Source organism: Crassostrea angulata, chromosome 7 (assembly GCF_025612915.1).
Source record: "Crassostrea angulata isolate pt1a10 chromosome 7, ASM2561291v2, whole genome shotgun sequence".
Taxonomy (NCBI): domain Eukaryota; kingdom Metazoa; phylum Mollusca; class Bivalvia; order Ostreida; family Ostreidae; genus Magallana; species Magallana angulata.
Window position 1 is genome coordinate 43,940,409 of NC_069117.1, and position 23,008 is coordinate 43,963,416.

The window sequence follows — 23,008 nt, forward strand, 5'->3', positions numbered from 1 at the left end:
GTTAAATAAGGCATCCAAAATATTATCATAATTTTAACTCGAACAGAAAATTAGAAAAAAGGTTAAATTATTAAAATGTTATAAATGTTCAAAAACTCCAATGAAAAATTAGATGAAATTTATTTCAATTATGAAAATGTTTTGATAAGTCAAAGTATATTAAAATATTGAGATATTGAGATATATATAGAGAGAGAGAGAGAGAGAGAGAGAGAGAGAGAGAGAGAGAGAGAGAGAGAGAGAGAGAGAGAGAGAGAGAGAGAGAGAGAGAGAGAGAGTTAACGGGTGTTTTAAAAATAGTTCCAATTTTTTTTTAAAAGCATGGTTTTCTTATTCATACAGATTATCGAAAGAGAGAAGGTCCAAACGATTAAAACATTTTAAAAAAAACCCAATATATTACCATTTACTATACACGAAGAGGGTAATATGATACACCCAACGAAAAAAAAAAGAGATAAAAATAAAGTGTGAATACGTTGAATCCAAATATAACGTCGCTGGTGGACGGCGAATACATACCCTTTTATCACGTTTTATGATATATTTTATGATGTTATCATCAGGATTACTATAATTATTGCTGTCGCTTAACGCTGAGATTTTACGAATTCATCGCATCTGTGACATTACTTTTGGATCAACCCTCGTATCAGAACAATTATATAACTTCATCGATCAGATATTGAGTCTGATCTCAATTTTTATTAAAATAGCACATGTTTAAGTTTGGGGAGCGGTTGCAAGTCGGTAAGAGATTTGGATCTCGTTACATGTTGGAGTTAATACTGGTGTCAACACATTTAGACTTACATGGTAAGTTATCGCAGATATACAACATAATGGTATAGCTTCAGATACTTAGATTAATCTCGATCATCCTAAGATTAACGTTAGGACAGGTTAAAGGTTTGGGAGCTGTTCAAAGCAGGTTTGAAAGTTAGACCTTGTTACACATTTTCTAGTAAATTTTTGTCCATACTAATTAAGACTGTCATGGTTCGCGTAATAAAGCTCGCTTCGAATATTATATAAACCTTAAGCATGAACTCGTTTGGAATTCAAACCATGATCTTGATTTTCCCGATGCTTTTTTTAAATGGTCCTACTTTACTCAAATTAGCTCGGTGGATGCGATCGCTAAGGTTTGATATAAGTATTTCAAATATTACTATCCCTATAATATTGTATAAAGCAACAAATGATATTTTTAAACAATCATGTCATATATCATATAATACAAACAATCATAAGACAATTAATACCATATGATATTTCATGATATGATACAGTATGTGAATTTAGATATAAATACAATTTGTTAAAAATAGTTTTATAATGAGATAATTCCCTTTATTAAACGTATATTAACACTATAGTACAGAAAATAATCTGTTTACTATCAAACTTAAACCAATTTTAATCCTATGATACATGTAATACATGCTTGATACATTTTATTATAAAATACATTAATTATTATATGATTCAAATTAATACAGTTTTATGTTATATTATGATATTGTTTCATATTACACAATTTTTACCATTTGTTGCGTTATTGAATCATATGGTTTTTGTTTGTTTTTTGTTTTATTTTTCACATTTTCATCATATGAAATACAATAGCTAGATCTTATGCTTTACTGGCATTGGTTGATTTTTTTTTTTTTTTTTGCATATCTTTTAAGAAGTTCATATCTCACATTCGAGAAAGCTTCTTTTAAATATTCTCTTTTCAAGGCAACTTAAAATACAAAGTTAGTCATAGAAACGTCACAAATGCGCCATAAACGTCACAGAAATGCCATGATCGACGAAATACGCCACTGTTTCTTTGTGTTTATTTTATTTATTTCGCAGCCAAGTCAGACAACACGTGACAGTGTAAATCAGGCATCTAGAACGGAAGTGAAATCTCCACATCCGCTCCACCCATGCGCAAGTCAGCCACATGTATAAGTCCTTGAATGGACCCATCCTTTAACACTGTTGTTACAATAACGCAAAGTACAGGCGAATCTCGAAGAGGAAATTCCTATAATAGATACTTCATTTCATGAATGAATCGCCACACTAGTTGTGAACAGTCTGCTTGTTCACAAGAGGATTGGTGTGGGTGTTTCCTAGTGCTTCAATGACTTCCTGGATATAAAAAAATAAATATATCCATTTAACAAATTATAAAAAAAACTTAATGAAATAAAGAACATGCTAAAAGCTAAAAAGGTTTGCAAATCACATACAGGAACAAACTATTAGTAAGAAAGAAATTATGCTGCTTCCATGACCAAACCTTAACTTCAGTATTGAAGGAAGCATTCAATGTAAATTCGTTTGCTTTCCTTCAAACTTCTCAAGGTTATTTTCCAATGGTTTCGGAACAAAGTTTGCGTATATGTGTTGGCATCTTCCCAAGTCAAGATTTTCTAATCCGCTCCTTGTGAGTAGCGGATCAGAAACCCTTGACTTGGGAATATGTTGGAAACAGCTTTTTCCGTTGAATTTTTGTTTGTTTTTAGAATCATCAACGATGATTAAGAAATAAAAATAGCTCTATTGCGCTGTGTATATGTAATATTTCCCTTGATTAACCGAAAGATATGCTTAGCCACGAAAGTCGGAGTTGAATAAAGAGAACAACCTCCTACAATATTAATGCAGGATCACATCGCCTGAATATAGTAATTCGCAGTTACACCAGCTTTGGGATTTCCACAGATGCACCTCACGAGCGAGGTAGTGACAGAGTAAAATTCATGAATGAAGTTTATAAATGTATAGTTTTGACGCTGAACATACTATTTCCTCATCATTAAGTGTCGCGTCAAATCTGTGAAAACTCGGTGAATTCTTGGTCTATTGTAAAGGCGACGATACAACATGGTCAACAACAGGCGTGAATCTTCACAACCAGAGCTAAGACGGTACAGCATATACCCAGACCGCAGAGTCCACTTCAATGAGGCCTTAGAATGGGATGAAGAGACGGAATCAACATGGCAGTAAGTCTGAAATGTTTCTTCTCCGATTTTGATGTCAGACGGGTGGTCGAGTTAAATGTGACGAACTTGAAGCCCGTTGTGCCTCTCTTTTTCGGTGAGCACAAGTTTGTGATTTTTCTTTCTCTTTTAGATCAGGAAATCAACTCAATGGGACATCGTATCCCTACTCAGACTTTACGGCTAACCGAGAACCGTACCAGAGAAAGTACTCCGCCGCCCTCAAAGTACTGAAGCCGCTTCGACCCAGGTCTAAGTAAGATATTAGACTTAAGAATTAGTCTATTTTGGAAATGAGACATTCATAAAAAATAACCATCTAAAATATTCTATACGTGTTTCTTTGCAGGGATGGTAAAATACCAATAAACAAAGCCGGTTTCTTCTCATATCTTTTGGTCACATGGATGTCCAAACTGATCTGGAAAGTCTTCCGCCATCGTAACGAACAATTGAATGAGGAGGACATATGGACATGTCCGGACGAGGAGAGCGCCAATGTTAATACGGAAAGGTCTGCGTGGATTGAAAATTATATATGTCGACAGACTTTGTATGTCTGTAGCAAGTGATGTCTTTAAAGAAACTCATTCTTTTCCCAAAAATAGATTAGCAAGATTATGGAATGATGAAGTGAACAAACGTGGAAAAGAAAAGGCGTCATTTCTCAGGGTGTGGCTGAAATTTGCGAAGACTCGAATCATTGTCACCTTGGTTATTATAGCCATTAATGCGGTCTCCACATTTTTAGAATCGGTGTGTAATGTCTCTATAGATAGGAAATGCATACAATGGCAAAAATTTTTACTTTTTTTTTTATATATTTAAACCAATTTTGAATAAATTTCCTGATATTATTTTTAGGGATATTTGTTGAATCTCATAGTACAATATCTCGAGTCAGAGGAGGAAAACCTGTGGTATGGTATTAGTCTAGTCGTCTGTGTAGCTGCTTGTCAAATTGTGAGAGCAACGTCATTTTGCGTCATAATAATATTTGGTGTTCAAACAGGTACGCAATAATCATAGTGTGGTTTCCCTTAAAGCCGTATTTTCAAATAATACGAATTTCTCAGTATTCATTGACTTTTCATTTGACATTTACAGGCGTTCGCTTCAGAGCAGGATTACTGGGACTAGCTTACGACAAAATGTTGAGATTGAAATCTGTCAGAGGGAAGCAATTATCAGAGGTATAAAAAGTGCAATTTCCTCCCGAAAATAAAATCCTTAAAAACAAAACAAGTTATGTAACCTTTCGTTGCTTTTTAGATGATCACTATTTTTGGTGCCGATGCTTATCGCGTATTTCTTAACAACGTGACGTTTGCATACCTTTTGGCTCTTCCAATCTACGTGATTATCGGCGCCATTTACACGTATTATTTGCTGGGGCCTTGGTGCTTTGTAGCCATCGGAATATTTGTATTTTGTTATATCATTCAGGTGAGCTATATTAACTTTAACTACTGAATAATTATCAGTTAAAAAATCTCCACGCCCAAAGTACTAATTCTTTTATATTTTAAATTTCATCAAATTTCAATTTGACAGGCAAGATTGACGTCCGTAGTTGCATACTTACGAGTGAAAACTTTAAAGTTTACCGATAAAAGGGTAAGTGAAAAATATGGAGTCATATCAAGCAATTTATATTTATTCAAGGTGGTCCATCCAAAATTATCATATTTCATATCCAATAGATTGCAAGTCTGATCATAAAAATCTTAGTGTAATATTGAAAGGCTTTATCAAATTCTCAATATTCACGTTTGGAATTAATAAAAAAAAATAGTAACACATTTAACACATCTTGAAGTCCATGGGAAAAATTTATTTTTTAAATATGTCGATTAGTTCAAATCATTTTCTTAGAAATATCGTGGTAAAAAGCTGCAAAAGCTTTGCCTTTCTTTTTAATTTTTTTAGGACTCTTTAAAAATGTTTCAAGGGCAAAAGGTTAAATTAATTGACTGCAGACATACTCCCCACTTTTGTTTATGTCAGCCTCATAATAATTTTAAAGGATGTATTTAAATGTATTTAACGAGTTGAGATCAATTGAAATTGTTAAATTCACCTCAGTAATGGATGGATTACCTTAACATAATGACCTAAGGTATATATATAGCTTCCATGCTTGGCAGGTACGTAAAATGACGGAGTTGATCAACAGTATGAAACTGATAAAGATGTATGCATGGGAGAAACCATTCAAAAGCGCCATTCAAGGTATATTGCTGTTTATAAAAGAGAGATAACTCCCATTTGCCTTTTGCCCCCTGAGCAATATTGCTACATGTAATAATCGGAAATTAAAATTAAAAAAGAAAAATGAAGAATTTTTTTTGGCACTTTAAAAATATCTTCGTCGTCTTTATAGAATTAATCCACTGCTTTCCCTTTGACTGTTGCAGATATAAGAAAACACGAAAAGAAGTATCTCTTTTTGTCGGCCATTTTGAATTCCATAAGCACCGCCATTATTCCGGTCACCCCGACGCTGGCTTCTGTTGCCACCATAGCTTCCTACAAAGCAGCCGGCAACGAACTGTCTGCTGCCACGGTACTTATTTTGTCATAATGTCTGTCGGCACTGTTCAAACTTCTGTTCAAACTTATTGTCAGCTGAAGACGTTTCTATAGAAACATTTTTTCTTTCTTAATCACAAACGTCCAACGTGATGATAATAAACAGGGGTAAAGCTTATAACCTATCCCCTTTTAAAATCCTCACCCCTAAAAAAAATTGATTTTGGTGTTTGGATAGACAGCGTGTCATTTCCCTCAACTTGATGCTGTATTACTAGTACCTGTCATCGAGTTTTATAAATCTATTTATGTCATTAATTCAATTTTAAATCATTCGATTGATTTAAATGCGAGATCATTATAACTGAAAAAAAGGAAAAAAATTAATTAGATATTAACAGTATATGTCCATTTCAGGCGTTTGCGGTGATTGGGACACTGAATTTCCTGCGCGTGATTGTCTCTTTTATACCATTTGCCACCAGGGCATTGGGAGAATCCAAAGTTAGCTTTGAAAGGATGAAGGTGGGTAAAGATTCAAGAATGTCAGTATAAAAAACAGGTAGTGGGGGGATACCCTGAAACTTGGAACACAGAATTTCCATCTGTTGGAAATTGTAATTTTCATTATTCAGCCCGTATCAAAATCATGATGTAGCATTGATGTGTACAGAATATTTCCATTACATGCATCTAAACACTATATACATGATAAGGAAATACATTAAACCTATCCTAACTCATTAATCATTATGAATAGAATACTTAGTCACATCATAAGTATCGTACAAAGTTTTTAATGTAACATGACATGTTCTACTTAAAGTAGTATACATGGCCTGATTTTTACCCGAACAACTTCATAATAATGAAAAAAATAAATACGTCTAACACACCTGCCACAATAATGGCGTAGTTTTAAAGTTTTATAAAATAAAAATACAGCATCATTTATCATTTTTTTTCAGTTAACGTACAACTGAATATAAGTAATAGGAAATTATTCTTTTAATATAATAATTATTTAGTGATAATTATGGTCGGGCGTGAACAAATCTTTCGTAAAACCCTTTGGGTTTAATTTGATTTGATCACAACCGCCAAAAATCATCACCTTATAATACTTAAAGCATTATTTACAGCGTCACCTGATAGCAGACGAGTACCAGGCCCCCTCAACAAACTGTTCTGACCCGTCCCTGGCGGTAGAGATCACGGACGCTACCTTTATATGGGACCCCCCGGAATCAACAGACCAAGACAAAAAGAAGAAACAGAAGAAAGGTAATAGAGCAAAGATGAAAAAATAACCAATTTCCTTACGCTGTCGTGAATAAAGATATCAATGAAATATTTTTATCATTTTTTCCCCCAGAGATAGTCTTGAAACCCTCAAGTCAACGAAGAGACACAATTTATCTTCAGAATTTGAGTTTTCAGACAAAGAAGGTACGATTTGGCAAAGATATTGTTTGTTTTTGTGGGCTTTTCTTGAATTGCATAATCCCGATATGGTACTCGATGAACTTGTTTGCTATTATCTTTTAGGGTCGATTAATTGGAATATGTGGACCAGTCGGATGCGGAAAGTCCGCCTTTTTATCATCTATTTTGGGAAGAGTAAGATCTGATTACATGTTATAGACAAAGTACCTTTTAATCAAGTGACAATAAATATTAAAAAAAAAGATGATAAAGTGGGACAGTGCTTTTGCGTTTAATGATACTTTTGAAGCAACATAGACTTGTCTAAGAGAAATCAAAAGTCATGAAAAAAATCTCTACCGAACATTACTCTATAAACCAATTCAAATGAAATATCCATCCTTAGATATCTATGGCATCTGGTCATTTAGCAGTAAATGGGTCTGTTGCATACGCAGCTCAGCAAGCTTGGATTTTCAATGGCACTGTGCGAGACAACATCTTATTTGGGAAACCGTATGAGCAGGAGAGGTATATAAAGTGAAATATGAATGATTACTGGTTCGAACCTCTTTTTTCCAATATATTTAACTCACGTTGCTTACACCAATGGTATTTATTTTTCTCTGTTTTCAGATATCAGAATGTATTGTTTGTTTGTGGACTTCAACCGGATCTTCTTCTTTTGGCAAATGGCGATGAAACCGAGGTAACACCCCCCCCCCCCCCCCCCCCACACACACACACACACTTCGACTAAAATGAAAAGTAAAATAAAATAAGTCTGAGATCAAACTGCAAACAGTTTGCTTTTGATTATGTTATCGAAGGTTTCATGAATTAAGTTTTCTAACTTTCCATAGATAGGTGACAGGGGTACAAATTTGAGTGGGGGACAAAAGCAGAGAGTGAGTCTTGCGCGCGCAGTTTACAGCGACGGCGACATCTACTTGCTTGATGACGTATTGTCAGCTGTTGATGTACACGTTGGCCGTCACCTCTTCCACAATTGTATCAAGAAGTTTCTGAATGGTAAAACCATCATCTTTACAACGCATCAGCTACAGGTGAATGCAAATTTGCATTTGATTATTAAAAATATGGTTTTCTGTGTTTGTATGATTCTGTTTTAGTGTGCAATAAACCCAAAACACACATTTCCTTCATTATACTCTGTCGGCCAAAGTTTGACCGAAACCATAGGGTATAATCGAAAATTTTTGTAAAAATGTCAAAATAAAACCATTTTTGCAGTTACATTTTCTTTCTGTGGTAAGAAGGTAACATATAATGATTATCAGAACTTTTTTTTTACCAGTATCTGAAACACTGTGACGAAATAATGGTCATGGAAAATGGAGAGTTCGTTGAACAAGGAAAGCATGACGATCTCATAACACTGAATGGATACTACAGTTCCATGATGAAGCAATTCCACCAATCCACGGACAATCCCACGAGAGCAACTAGTATGTGCAGTATCTTAATACTATCACAAAAAAACCTAAAACGATGATACCAAATTTGGGTTTCCCTCTTTTACTCATTGATATTTTTTTCATAAGTTGATGATGTAAAGCGCGTTGATGACGAAGACCAAGGCGCCACACCACAACAGAAGAAAACAGAAAATGGAGTACAGAACGGAACAACGGGGAAGAATCCGGAAATAGGCCAACTTCATAAAGAGAAATCATATAAAGGTGATAAAAACTGTTAAATTAAAAAATGTTGCAATAAATGATTGCAATACGCCCGTCTTTAAACAGATTTATATTAAATATTATGTACTGTGATATTAACTGCTATGTAATCAAACTATTATAAATGGCTAAAAGTCTAGAAGGCTCGTTCGAAATTAGAAATCCAATATCACTTAGACTTTGTTTGAAGCATTGGAGACAGATATTCAAGAATAAGAAGTATTCACAGTTCCTATGGCGTAATTTTTGGGAGGTTTTGTGGGGTTTTGGGGTTTTTTTTTCTCTTATATTTTTTTTTACCAGAGGTAACGTTCGTTTTCAGGAAAATTGACCAAGTCTGAAGAAATGCAGGTTGGCGACATTACATGGGGGACGTACTTTTCTTACGTGAACGCCATGGGCGGAATCTGTGTAGCCATTTTTGTTATCACCTGTAGCATCCTCACTTCCGGTTCTGTAGTGTTCAGTGATTGGTGGCTTAGTATATGGATCAACACATTCTATGTATGGGGTAACTTCTTTCTTTTCACAGTTTGAAAACCCAGAAAATAATTGTACATATGTATTTAAGATTTATTTCTATTCACACTTTCTTTCAGACAAATTCGGACAGTGATTTTAAGAACTCGTCCATTATGCCAAATAGTTCAACACAATTCAATACTACTGAGATAATGGCAACGACCAGTATCAGTTTGTTTTCGAATGAAACCATACCAGTTGTTTCTGAATCCTCTTCTGGACTTGATTTTTATCTAACGGTCTATGTGTCATCGATGGGAATTATAATTGTGATGATGATTGCCAAAGGATTTATTGGAGCCACAGTATGTACATGTATCATGATGTTCCTTTACCGATCTCATCAACTTCAAATCTTCACGTCAAAATAATCAGCAAAATTGTTAACTTGAATCAAAAATTGCATACTAGAAACCTTTATTAAGAAAAAATACTCTAATTACAGTATTATGTTCGAGCGGCTTGTAGGCTCCACGATATTGTATTGACGAACGTGATGAAAGCGCCAATGCGATTCTTCGATGCCAACCCACCTGGAAGAATTCTTAACCGTTTTTCAAAAGACTTGGACGAAGGTAACATATAGGCCTACACAAGAATGCTCTGCGATTTTGCGTCTTGTACCTTTGCACATATACAAATTTCTAGTTCCACTGACTTCGTTGCAACTTATCATCAATATTTTCATTCATAATAGCCGATGTTTATTTACCCCAACTTCAAGACACGTTCTTCCAAATCGGCAACCAAGTCCTGTTATCACTTATATCGGCCGTTGTTGTCTTACCTTGGATTGCCATAGCAATAGTGCCTGTAGCCGTATTCTTTTACTTCTTCAAAATCGTGTCGTCTGTCTCGGTGCGTCAATTCAAGCGTTTGGAAAACATAGCGCGGTCGCCACTTCTTGGTCATGTAAACACTTCAGCTCAGGGCCTTACAACGATCGTAGCATTCAAGCAGCAAGCAAACAGTATTCAAAGGTATGCAATAAGACGTCATTCTTCAAATACAATTTTTTGGTTATTTCGATAACTCATGTTAATCAAATTATGAAAATTTCAGCATCCGGAATTTTACGGACGTTTCGACTGTAGCCACCTTTCTGATAGACATCGCAATGCGGTGGATCGGAGTGCGGCTGGATCTTGCGGCGTGTTGTATCACCATAGCCACCGCTCTAGCTCTGATTCTCACCAAGGGATCCACGGACGCCGCTCAGGCGGCCTTAGCGCTTACTCTCTGTATTAGGGTATTCAAATCTCTTTGTTTAAAACATTATTGACAATGTGTTTTGTATTTATTTCCCTAAATGCAGCCATATCATTTCAGTTGTCGTTACCTTATCTGTTCCTATGTTTTGAAAATAAGTTTCTATTAAAATATGAGTTTGTGGCGATAATTGTCCTCCTCTCTGCAAACATGCACACACGTACGATACCTCTTAATTTGTTTTGATGTCTCAAAATATTCCAGGAAAAATTCTTAGAAAATTAGTGTATTTTATTTTCTGAGATCTAACGCATTTGCAAAAAATCCATAATGAACGAATTATCAGTTAAATTGATGTTTAACTTTCGAACTAATTAAAACTTCATGTATGTTATTAACGTACCGTAATGTTAGAAAAAGGCACACTTTGTAATAATTCTTCATTTGCACACTCTGTAGCAGTGTGTATAGCATACAACAAATGTCTGTTTATTCCGACGGGACAGAAATTATCACCTCGCACAGATATATATAACTGACTTTGTCAAAAAGTTCATATAATTGAAATCCCAAATCCAATTCGGACTTCGGCAAATAAACATTTTGTATAAAATTTAATGACAAAGCAATGAGGATACGTTTCTTTTGAAAGGTTGTATCAGTGATGCAGTTCATGATACGAATTTTGAACGATGTTGAGGCAAGATTTACATCAGTCGAACGTCTTCATCAATATGAAAAGGTAATACTTGTAATATGCGGTGCACTAATCTAATTGTTTGAGCTCCGCTCTGCGGGCGCTCTATAGTGATCTGTCTGTCATTCCGTCCTTCCATCCGTCTGTCCGACCGAGATCGCTTGTCCAATGGAGCACATCTTCTCTCTCCTTGGCATAATCTGATTCATAATCATCCACAGAGTATCTTTGCATAAAGGGTGTTCAGTGACCTTGAACCATGTTTCTAGATCTAAGATTAAGGTCATAGAAGAAATAGATAAAAAAAAAATATATATATATATATATATATATATATATATATATATATATATATATATATATATATATATATGTGTGTGTGTGTGTGTGTGAAATCCTTGGGCATTTCTTCTCTCCCCTTGATCAAATCTGGTTCATAATTCACTTACAGAGTGTTTATGTATGAGGTCATATCAGACCATTGAAAATCTTTTTTTTTTCAGAGCAAATACACTTTCCATTTAGCCCAATTTGGCTTATACGTCATATAAACAGAGCTACTGAGTATAGGGTGTGTAGTGACTTTGATCCAATTTCCAAGGTCAAATGTGAAGGCCGTAGCTGAATTATATAAATTCCTTGTCCGGAGTCCATCGTCTCTCCCTTTGCTATAATTTGGCTCATACATCGCCCACATGGTGCCTTTGATTAAAGAATATGCAGTAATCATGAATGATGTTTGTCGGTCAAGGTCATATCACACAAAAATCTTTTCATATATATATATATATATATATATATATATATATATATATATATATATATATATATATATATATATACTCTCCACTAAGCCCTATTACTTTACTTTAACAAAGCTTTTTGGTTAATGGTGTGCACTGACCTTGAACCAAGTCAATGTGAAAGTCATAGCCGGATCTATGTATAAATAGTTATAGACTGCATTTGCCTAATCTTGCTCAGATTGAATTAAATTCCCTGTATGTAAGGGGTAATTAGATTAAATGAGAAGTTCTATGCCAGCTAAAGTTGTAGGTAATGGTCAAAGCAAAAATCTCTGAAATTCTTTTCATCCTATGTCCATTGTTTAGGCGGGTCTCTTTGAGATGGTCACCATCTCAATGTTGTCTAGCTGACTTTTATTTTCATCCTAACTATTACAATGAAATTATTCGAAAATATTATGATTTTGCTAGTCCCCTTCACTCTCGAATTGACATCCTTAATGAATGCACGATGGAACATTAATAATGTGTTCATGAAAATAATCAATCCACAAATTTAAACCGCAGAAAATTGACAATCCACGTGTTTTTGTCTACACGAAATTTAAACATCAGTATACACATTAATTGAAAATGTTGAACGATTTGAATTTGCATCCTAGGACTTGGAATCGGAGAGTCAGACTTTCGCCGAGACCCCTGCGGAGAGCTGGCCAAACGAGGGCCGGGTTATCTTCTCCAACGTTCAGATGAAGTACAGAGACGATATGGAACCCGTTCTGAACGAAATAAAATTCGATATTCATCCTCGTCAAAAAGTTGGAATTGTTGGTCGCACGGGAGCAGGTGTGTTAATGTTTGATGACATTTTTTAACGTAATCGTGGCACACATATTGTTCTTTTATGATCTTTCCTATGTAATTTGTAGGCAAGTCCTCACTAGCTGCTGCATTGTTCAGGTTGAATGAGTTATCCGGGGGACATATCTACATAGACGGGGTGGACATTGCAAAGATTTCTCTGGAACTATTACGATCCAAGCTCTCCACCATTCCCCAGGATCCAGTTTTATTTGCCGGTACAATGCGGTAAGCAGCGCTACTCGGACGCTATTGTGAATAAAAAAACATTATAACAAGATCTTGGACTTTGGGTAATTAAGTCAAACAGCAATGTGGGGTCTGGCTTTTGAGCTAAGAAGACGCAACCGGTGCATACCGGGATTTCGCTTGAAACCGCGTCATTTTTTAAAACTTGTTCTGACGCACGAAATAGATAGCTGCGTTCTACTGAAAGTCCAAGATCTTGTTAAAATGATTTTAAACCATCTATTGTCATAGTTGTTACAAAGCATGAATTTTTGCGTTAATTTGCAGTATTATGCATCGATACCGAGTCTAGTGGCATCTACTCACAATTAGTGAAATTGTTCTCTGACCAAGTAGGACTAAAGGCGGTTAAAAGATTGTAATACTTTAATGGTCGGTAACAGCGTTTGTTTTACATTTATATTTGTACTGTTTTATATTATTACGATATATTTATTTTGTTAGATACAATCTTGACCCCTTCGGACAATATACTGATGACGTCATGTGGTCTGCATTAGAAGCTGTTCATATGAAAGAAAAGGTGAAATGCCAGAATTGCAAAAATGATAATGTTCCTTCTCATAATAGGATTTTTTTGTTTTTGTGTTTGTTTATTATATAATAACAATTTTTTTTTTCAAATTAAGGTCAAACAATTCGAAAATGAATTAGATTACATGATAGAAGAAAACGGAGAAAACTTTTCAGTTGGAGAAAGGCAGTTGATATGCTTAGCCAGAGCTATTTTGCGTAGAAATAAAGTAAGTCATGTTAACAAGACATAAAATTTGAACATTTGTATTTGAATCTTATAAAGATAGCTTGTATAAACGACGTCCTGTAACATACAGATTCTAGTACTGGACGAGGCCACGGCGTCCATTGATACAGCAACAGACGCTAAGATCCAGCAGACGATCAGAGAGAGTTTCGCAGACTGTACGGTCCTCACAATAGCTCATCGCCTCAACACCGTCCTACATTGTGACGTCATCATTATTATGGAGGCTGGAAAGGTCAGTTTTAAATCCCTTTCACGCTTATTGTAACCGTGATTTTATGTTAATGAAATGATAATAAATGAATCAGCATTTATAATGCATATTATGTTAAAAACAAATTACGAAATCCGCTATCATCGAAAATATATTATCATAATGCCGAAACATCGGGTTCCATGGTTGACAGATATTTTTATGACCTCCGCTTTACAGAGTAGATATTATGTTAATATAGCTTATTTTAACGATTTTTAACAAGAATTGGTTGTTTAAGTGTCCAATTCGCTTACCTATAACTAAATTGTGGTTGCATCAAGTCTGCAGTAACCTGCATTTATTTGCCTATGATCCATAACATTTGTGACATTGCATAAGATTACCAGGTCGTTGATTAATGGCTCCATATTCTATAATTTATTCGACATTTAATTAAAGATACTAAAACCATCATATTAAAACAATATATTCTGTCCCATACCGTCTTATAAATCTGCACGTGTTTGTTAATCAACGACCCTGGTCAAGTGATTTAAATATGACCCATTTTATTATCATGGTAATGAGACGTAGGTGAGTGAGTGAATTAATTAAGGATTGTTTTTGCTAGGTGATGGAGATGGGCTCCCCACAGGATCTGTTGTCGGACCCCAGATCTTACTTCAACACCATGCTCTCTGCCCAGACCGTTAAGACGCCGTCCCCCTAGTGAAATCGTCAGACTGTGGTCTCTATAGGACAGACTTGTGTTCATTCATTAATTAAAATGTCAGTCATCCAAACCGCATTTGTTCGCGTTTGTTAGACAAGTACTAGGCGACAACATTAAAATACAAATGAACCTATTGTTTTGTGAATTGAAAAACTACTCTCTCTCTCTCTCTCTCTCTCTCTCTCTCTCTCTCTCTCTCTCCTCTGAATTTTTGGGCTTTTTCCTATCTTTTTTCTCTTAAAATAAAACCTGCCAAATTGAAGAAGAAAAACTGAGCTAACTTGAAACAATAAGTTGACAAAAGAATTTTACAGATGGGTATGTTTATTTTTTTTAAAATGAAACAATAAAATTGACGATCAAAGAACTTATCATTGAAAATAGAGTTTTTTATGATACTCACTTTTTTACATTACATTTTACGCATTTAAAAAGAGAAAGTTTATAAAGTAAATACATGTAAAACAAAAACATTTGAAAACTTATTCTTTCTAACTTTCTTTCTCTCTTTGCCCCCCCCCCCTCCACTCTTTCAATAACATCAGGGTTACAGTTTGAGTTAAATTTAAATGTGTCAAACTGTTTGTTTTCAAGGGGAAAAGGTCTGATTAAAATGATAATTTTATACGATTGGAATTTGGAAGTGGTTTTGTTATTAAACTTTTCTTTGATGCACATCAAATTTATAAGACAGAAGTTGATCTTATTAACATATTCGACGAAATAAAAACAATGCTTTCACATAAACTGTATAGTGCATGTGTTAGCATACTAATTGTAGAAAATCCATCTGACTTAACCAAACTTTTTCCTTCCTTGCTATAAATATGTCTTAGATCAATCGATGACGATGAAAAAAATTTCCCGAATCATTCAGATTTGTCAAATCAAATTTATGCCCGTATCTCTGTGAAATAAACATGGAATTTATTTACTCAATATTTTGCTATAAATACTCCCTAGGACGTTCCAATATGTGATTTTATGCTATCAATAACAAAAATGGCATTGTCAATTTATCATCGAAATTGATCGTCTTCTATTTTCTTAAATCGGTTTAATTTCATATGCAAATTTATTCAGTGACGTAAACGCTGTTGTTGTAGAAGTGCACAGGTAACTGGTATATATTAATTGAGCAACAAACTCTCCTTATTATTTCTAAAACTTATTTATCTTCAACAAGGATTAGCCACTTACTGTGAAAAATATTTATTTATTTTCATCAACAAGACTCGCAGAATTTATTATTTTTTTTGTCGCTCCAGAAAAACACGGTAGGTAGTCTTATCCTATTTCTCATCGCTGCTATGATTGATCATTAATTATTTGAATTTTATCCATCTTTTAAAAAAAAAAACATGCTGATAGATGTTTGTACCGAGTGACAGATTGTTGTTACCATCCTACTCACTGGTTTTTTATTCTTTCTCCACAGAGACCACTGCAGATGAATTAGTCAAACAAGCTGAATAATTTGTCATCACGCCAGAATGGGTTTGTTACGGAACAATTCAGTGACCGAGGAAGGCTTCACAGTACAAGACAACGCTGCGCTGTGCAGTGACACAGTCGAAGCTTCGATACCCCAACACGACTACATCGAACCCTCTCCAGCCATGTTGGAACTTGGAGCCCATTGTAAAGACTCGGAACTTTTCAGAAAGTGTGGGATTTGTTACAAGGTGCCGATAAACGGACGAGTTTTGGATTGTTTTCATACTTTTTGCGAGTCCTGTCTGGAACGAGTCTGGTGTGACGCGTGCGTGATAAGATGTTCTTTGTGTTCAAGAACCACTCCGATTCCAGACAGGGGCATTGCGAGTCTACCCAAGAACATATTCTTATCAACGAACCCTGTGGGGGATATCCAATTGACTTTACCCTGTGACTTATGTGACAATAGCCAGCACGCCGAGGTCCACTGTCTTGATTGTGAACAGAAGATGTGTTCCTCTTGTCGTCTGATACATTTAAAAAGTAACGCGTCTAAAACACATACGGTTCAAGTTTTAGACCCTAGTAACATACCTATGCCAGACGATTTACATGGATACCATTCAAAGAAAATCGCGAACAGTTGTGAAGATCACGGCGAGGAATTAACTTACCATTGTAGGATGTGTGCCAAGGCAATATGTAAACTCTGTAGGAAAGACCCAGCGCATAAAGGCCACCGGACCAAACCTCTCACGGTTGTCATGGATACAAAACGTCAACTTCTTACGCAGAAAATGACATCAATAGAAAATGGTCATTTCGAAGTTTTAAGGAAAAAGTTGTACAATACAAGAAAACAAGCTGACGCGCTGTCCAACAACGCCAAAGATGTCATAAATCAAATTGTCACCAGAGCCGAAGACCTAAAGCACGATATCGACATTGCCAGCGACGCTCTCATTACTGAAGTACTGGAAAAGAAGAAGGAGAGCTTGGAGAATTGTCACTCAATAGAAAAGATAATCGAGCACGAAATTCTGGGCATTGGCAGCTCTTTACAGTACATCTATAGCCTACTTCAACATGGGTCACCTCTTGAGATCTGTGAAGCTTTGCCAGCTATCAACACTATTCTGGACGGCTACGATGAAGGGGAGCAGATTCCTAGATTGGAGAAAACTGACATTACATTTGAACTTGGCGACTTGACTTCAGAATCTGTCAAGCGCGATTTCGGAACGTTGACCACCCGCAATAGGGGGCGTCTATGGTCAAGGAAGATATCGGCAGGCTTTGGTTGTTTACAAGATGTAAGCATTAGAATGCAGACGTCTTTCGATTTCCCTACTTCTTCATTGGAAGAAGTCCAGGAGGAAGAGGAGGTGCCGATACACGCTCTATCAGCATCAGTAACAAACGACCATCAGATATGGACGTGTGCGGGATGGAACTCTTCAACCATTGCTCTTCTTGACAGCCAAGGTAACCCTCAAGCTTCTGTTCCAATCGGCCATAAAGTGGATGACATTTCTGTTTCCATGGACGACGAGTTGTTCATTTCTTGTTTCCACAAGAAGATGCTTGTTCGTTATAACATTTCGACAGTAGCCATGGAGACGGTTCCATTGCCGTATTACCCGCGTGGTATAACAACTTGCGCCGATGGCGGGATCCTTGTTTGCATGACGGACAGCTATAGCTCATGTGCATCCGATAACAGCAGGCGATTTGTTGCTAAATACACAAAGGACTTGAAACTCGAAAAAGTTTTTGAGTTTGAAGAAAATAAACGACTATTCACCAGACCTTACAGAGTTGCTGAAAACATCAACGGTGACATTTGCGTAACAGACAAGACCTCGATGGGTTCCGGACGAGTTGTCGTTCTTGATCGCAATGGCAAGTTCAAGTTTTCATTTGAAGGTCCATCCAACAACCAGTGCAGCGGGAACTTCTCCCCTGCCGGAATCACGTGTGACAACTACGGTCGTGTCCTTGTGGCCGACACGAACAATAACTGCGTCCACGTCCTTGACCCTAACGGTAACTTTGTGGGCTTTCTCTTAAAACAGGGAGATACCCCAGTTAGTCCCCACTCCCTGTGTATTGACCGCAATTGCCAGCTGTGGGTAGGAGACGAAGAAGGAAACATAAAATTATACGACTATCTGTAAAAAATAATCGAAGGACTGAAATACCATTGTTGACTTTCAAATGTTTAAAGATGCCTGGTACTTAAACATGTATATAATTGATCGAAAATTGTATGTGATTTATTGCTTTTTATTAAAATCCAATGAAAAAATTCCTTTCTTTTTGCAGTCTTGAATTTACCTTGAGCAGCCTGATATAACTAAGGTCGCTTAGCACCAGTCTGATTTCATTATAGTTGCCTTGGTATCCTTAGAAACAATTGCAAATACTTACAACCCCCTCCCCCCAAAGAAAAAAAACCCCGCTGATTTTGGTGGCTCATACGGGGCGGTGGGCAGTCCCAAAAAGAGGACTTGGCCACAGGCCAATGTAATGTATTTCTTTTGCATATAAACACCACCTTAGTAAGGGCATACTCTAAAACCTGGCCTGGCCTGGCTTGGCCCCATTGGCCTGGCCTGGCCTCAAAGTTGGCCTGGCCTCACTTTTGGCCTCAAAATTGGCCTGGCCCCAAATTTTGGCCTGGCCTCAAAAATTGGCCTGGCCTCAAATTTGGCCTCTACAAAAATTTTTGGCCTCAAATTTATTTTTATATTTTCTTTACATATTTGACGTTTTTATTGATGTTTTATTGATTTATTTTCAATGCACATTAAACATCACTTTTGGTGCCTATAGTGTCTTAAAGTGATAATGTATCAAAAATAATAGTTACAATTGAAAATATAGTACTAACAATGTATATCTATGACTAAAAGTATGTTGAGTAATCAATTCTAACAGATTTTTATTCAGTATGATTTAAATTCTTAAGAACTTAAGAATGTGATTTTGCCCTGCAATTGTATAACGATGGCATGTTTTTGCAATGTATTTAGATCAAACTGCTGTCAGGATTAAACACTATCTATGCAACTCTTCTTTTACCAACGACTTGTTTGAGAAAAAAGTAATGGAAGAGGCCAATATTTGTTTATTCTATCAAAAATCACAAAATGTTCTGCTTTGTTCAAATTCCGATGATGACAATTCCCCATAGGAGAACAATTATTTCCTAAGAATACAAGCAACACATACAGGAAACTCTACTCTATAATCAGGAGGTGATGAATTAATGAACATCACCGGGTCAAGCTATCGAGGGATGCAATGTTGCAGTCGTTCACAAATGCCATTAATTAAATTAGTCATGTGAAATGTTAAACGGCAGGATAGGCAATGAATCTGACCCAAATGTAGCAGATTAAGGACAGAAAAGGTTGATATTAAATTTCTGCTGGGGAGGGAAATTTGGGCTTGATTGGTGTTGACAGGTAATATAAACAAACAGCAGATTTTAAAGTGCATTACACAGTGATAACAATTTAATGCTATGTACCAGTTTACAAATGTTTTGGATATCAATCAGGTCAGTCTCTTAAAATGATGTTTAAATTTTAAATGGGAGATGGGAGTGACAACTTAATCGCTTTAGTATTGGGAAAATCTATTCCTTATAGTAGGAGCAGTGCTGTGCATGCATGTCATAGGTATTTTTTGTGTGATTAGACATGGATTAAAGTAATTCAACTTGAAAAATCGGTCATCTTGTCATATATATATTTTCATATGATTATTCCTTAAGAATATTCAATTCTGAAAGAAATCAATAAAAATTCAATTTTTATCTAAGAAAATGAGAAAAAAAGAAATTTTAAAATTTGAGGCCAAAAACTTTTGAAGAGGCCAATTTAGAGGCCAGGCCAATTTTTGAGGCCAGGCAAAAATTTGGGGCCAGGCCAATTTTGAGGCCAAAAGTGAGGCCAGGCCAACTTTGAGGCCAGGCCAGGCCAATGGGGCCAAGCCAGGCCAGGCCAGGTTTTAGAGTATGCCCTTAGTAAGATAGATACCTATAAACCACAAAAGAACGCATTTTACTGATTATGTTAAAATTCCTCGGTATGCATATACAATGTGTAAATCATTCTCAAATGTACTTTATCTACAATGGAAATCTCTTATTGTTGAAACAGCCAAAAATTGTGTTAAGTACGTTGTTTTTAATTAATGGCGTTCAACATTAATCATCTTGATCAATCTTAAATTAGTCAACGGATAATAAATTTCGAAAGCATGAAATATGTCGTAGATTATTCAAATCAACCGTATTTAATAACCCTATTGTCATTTATTAAAAGGCTGATTCCACTTAGATTTATCTCAGTTTTCAAGCCGGTTCGATCCAGTTTAGATCAAAGACTGTTAACTATTTATTGCCTTTTTCACGAAAATCAAAAATATATACAGTATTATGTTAATATGTTATGGATTTATGTGTACAACTTGCCGGTATTAGAGGCGGTATACGACAACAATCTGTAGCGAAAATCAGCCACAATTATAACATTATCGTTACACATTGAAAGTTATTGCATATGACAGTTGTAGTTAAATTTGAGAGTCATTCGAAGAGTTATAAGCAAGATACAGGGCTCACAATTCTTTAACATGTAAACAAGGCTCGTGCCCTGTTTTTGTTTACATAGGTTCAATAAACCAGTAAAAAAAGTTTCCAGCTTATTTGTCTATCTTTTTATTTATTTTGAGCATAGATAAACAGTTCCTAACGTTTAACACATTGGTTTTAGGTTTAAAACTGAATTTTTTACTTCAACGTTCAAAATGTAAAAAAAAAACGCTTTGTTTACATAGCGAAGAATTCCAAGCTCTGTAACTTGCTTATAACTCAACAAATGACACTCAAATTTCGGTTGCCTATTAAAAATGCCTTTATGAAGCATTGTTAACATTAAAATTGGAAAATAATTTTGACCAAAATCGTGACCATGCCCCTTTAAAGTAAAGTTTGCCAACGAAAATAAAAGACCTGGAAGATTGAAATACAATCAAATAATCATGTTCATATGATGCAGTAAGTAATAATAGTACAAATTATGACATCTCGCTGTAAAATACAAACAGTAAATAAGGGGGACATGTTAAAAGTAGTACATGCGTGTGCAATATCAAAATGCAATTCTACATTGTGTCACAATCGTCACATATATATATATATATATATATATATATATATATATATATATATATATATATATATATATATATATATATATATATAAATGTTGCATATGCAGGTGTTTTACCGGAAAATAAAGGTCAAGTTCGAATTTAGTCCAGGTCCGATGGTTTTGGACAGAGTTATGCCCCTTGAAATTAGAGGACAGGGGAGAAATCGTCTGTGCAAACAAATTCAAAACTAATAGTGACTTGTGAAACGTTTGGTTGCCTGTGGGGGTATTCGTGGAGTTGTCTAGTAAACAGGGTTTTGAATAATGAAAATAATCTTCTTCCTGTTATTCTATAGTACGGATATTATGGAATCCACCCAAATTCTAAACGAGTAGAAAAAAAGGTTAAATTTGGAACTGGGATCGGTAAATATTTCAAAATATCTCAATTTTCTTTTAGAAAATTTTTATTGAAAATTTATTTCTGTATTCAAAAATTTTCTCAAATTAATACATTGTTTTAAAATTCTATCTACAGAACTTAAACTTTATTCTTATTAAAACTTGTCTTCTTTTATAAACAATTCTTCTAACTAAAATAAAACCTAAAAGAAGAAAGTCTGGTGAAAATGAAAATTCAAGAAAAAAATCAGGAAACCCTTTTACCAGCGCAGACATATACAGTGATTTGAACCATAAAAAGTTGAAGTTCAAAGTTCTATTATAATATTTTATGAAATTGTTATGATAACATTTAAGGCAAGATATACCGTAGATCATTAGTTACTAGTATAGATGACAAAGTGGGAAATAATCCACAAGCTACCTTTCACAATAACATAAACATGTTTCCAATACAGAATTATTGAGAAGATTTTGGCAACAAGTTCTGGTTTTTTTAATTCCAAAAAGGTAAACTCTGATATGAATCCGTAAAACTTATACTGAGGGAATTGGTTAAAATACTTAGAAATTACACAAGAAGGTGTCTGAAAAACATTTGACTATTCGTTTTGCAATATCGTTCTTCAAGCTCTTATATAAAACACACTTTTTAAGGGAGATGTGCGGCCATCTTGTACATTTGAAGATAAGAACGTAAACGTTTCTTGAACTAGTTTGTTTCTGTTCGAACCTGGCCAAAAATGTTGTAAAACGATATAAAAGCCATAAGTATGAAGTTATACAAGTCATTTTGTTTAAAAAGTATGCATACAAGAACAAGACAATGCCTTTTTAATCACACAGAGCAGCTACAAACTAATCTAAAGTTTTAAAAAAAAATTCAGATTTTTAAAAAAAAAATATGAAGGAGGTTCACTGGTGTCCTCTCTACAACCATTAGTTGAGAAAAAGTTAGAATTTTGCAAATTTAAGTGATACGTTTGTCTCAAAGTAGAGTACCCTATTCTTAAATTGGGCCTAAAAACACAATTTATATATTTGTCTGTGTCTATGGAGGAACATTGCAAGCATATTTCTTTTTAAAAATATGATGTATACTTTTTTAATTTAAGACAATCGCTATTTAGGACCCCTATCCCACTTGTAAAAAGAATTTACTTTATTTTATATTAATAGAACTTAAAAATCCCAATAAAACAAACATGGGACAGGTATAGAGATATATGTCAAATTCAATACCGATTGTTTTGAATTGACATTTAATTTTTATAAAGAAAATATTACGTCAAGATGTCTGCAAAGACAGGAGTTCTAAGTATAGACTGGATTTTTCTTGTTCTAAAAGTAGATCCCATGTCGAGTG

General features: G+C 35.2%; 2 protein-coding genes across 2 annotated transcripts; both read left to right on the forward strand.

Annotated features, from left to right (window-relative positions):
• Positions 1 to 2,582: 2,582 nt before the first annotated feature.
• Positions 2,583 to 15,014, forward strand: LOC128155625 (ATP-binding cassette sub-family C member 5-like). Its single transcript, XM_052817436.1, has 31 exons — positions 2,583 to 3,005; positions 3,136 to 3,258; positions 3,352 to 3,516; positions 3,611 to 3,758; positions 3,867 to 4,014; positions 4,110 to 4,195; positions 4,275 to 4,448; positions 4,557 to 4,619; positions 5,150 to 5,234; positions 5,420 to 5,568; positions 5,952 to 6,059; positions 6,677 to 6,818; positions 6,910 to 6,983; positions 7,083 to 7,154; positions 7,366 to 7,490; positions 7,596 to 7,668; positions 7,823 to 8,026; positions 8,278 to 8,428; positions 8,525 to 8,662; positions 8,985 to 9,166; positions 9,262 to 9,489; positions 9,630 to 9,759; positions 9,882 to 10,164; positions 10,247 to 10,433; positions 11,046 to 11,135; positions 12,499 to 12,682; positions 12,766 to 12,925; positions 13,391 to 13,469; positions 13,576 to 13,689; positions 13,780 to 13,944; positions 14,537 to 15,014. Exons 1-31 carry the CDS (start codon positions 2,884 to 2,886, stop codon positions 14,633 to 14,635), a joined length of 4,251 nt encoding a protein of 1,416 aa, XP_052673396.1. The 5' UTR covers positions 2,583 to 2,883; the 3' UTR covers positions 14,636 to 15,014.
• Positions 15,015 to 15,160: 146 nt separating this feature from the next.
• Positions 15,161 to 18,386, forward strand: LOC128155626 (tripartite motif-containing protein 2-like). The gene is made up of 2 exons (XM_052817437.1): positions 15,161 to 15,915; positions 16,077 to 18,386. Exon 2 carries the CDS (start codon positions 16,132 to 16,134, stop codon positions 18,250 to 18,252), a length of 2,121 nt encoding a protein of 706 aa, XP_052673397.1. The 5' UTR covers positions 15,161 to 15,915; positions 16,077 to 16,131; the 3' UTR covers positions 18,253 to 18,386.
• Positions 18,387 to 23,008: the final 4,622 nt, after the last annotated feature.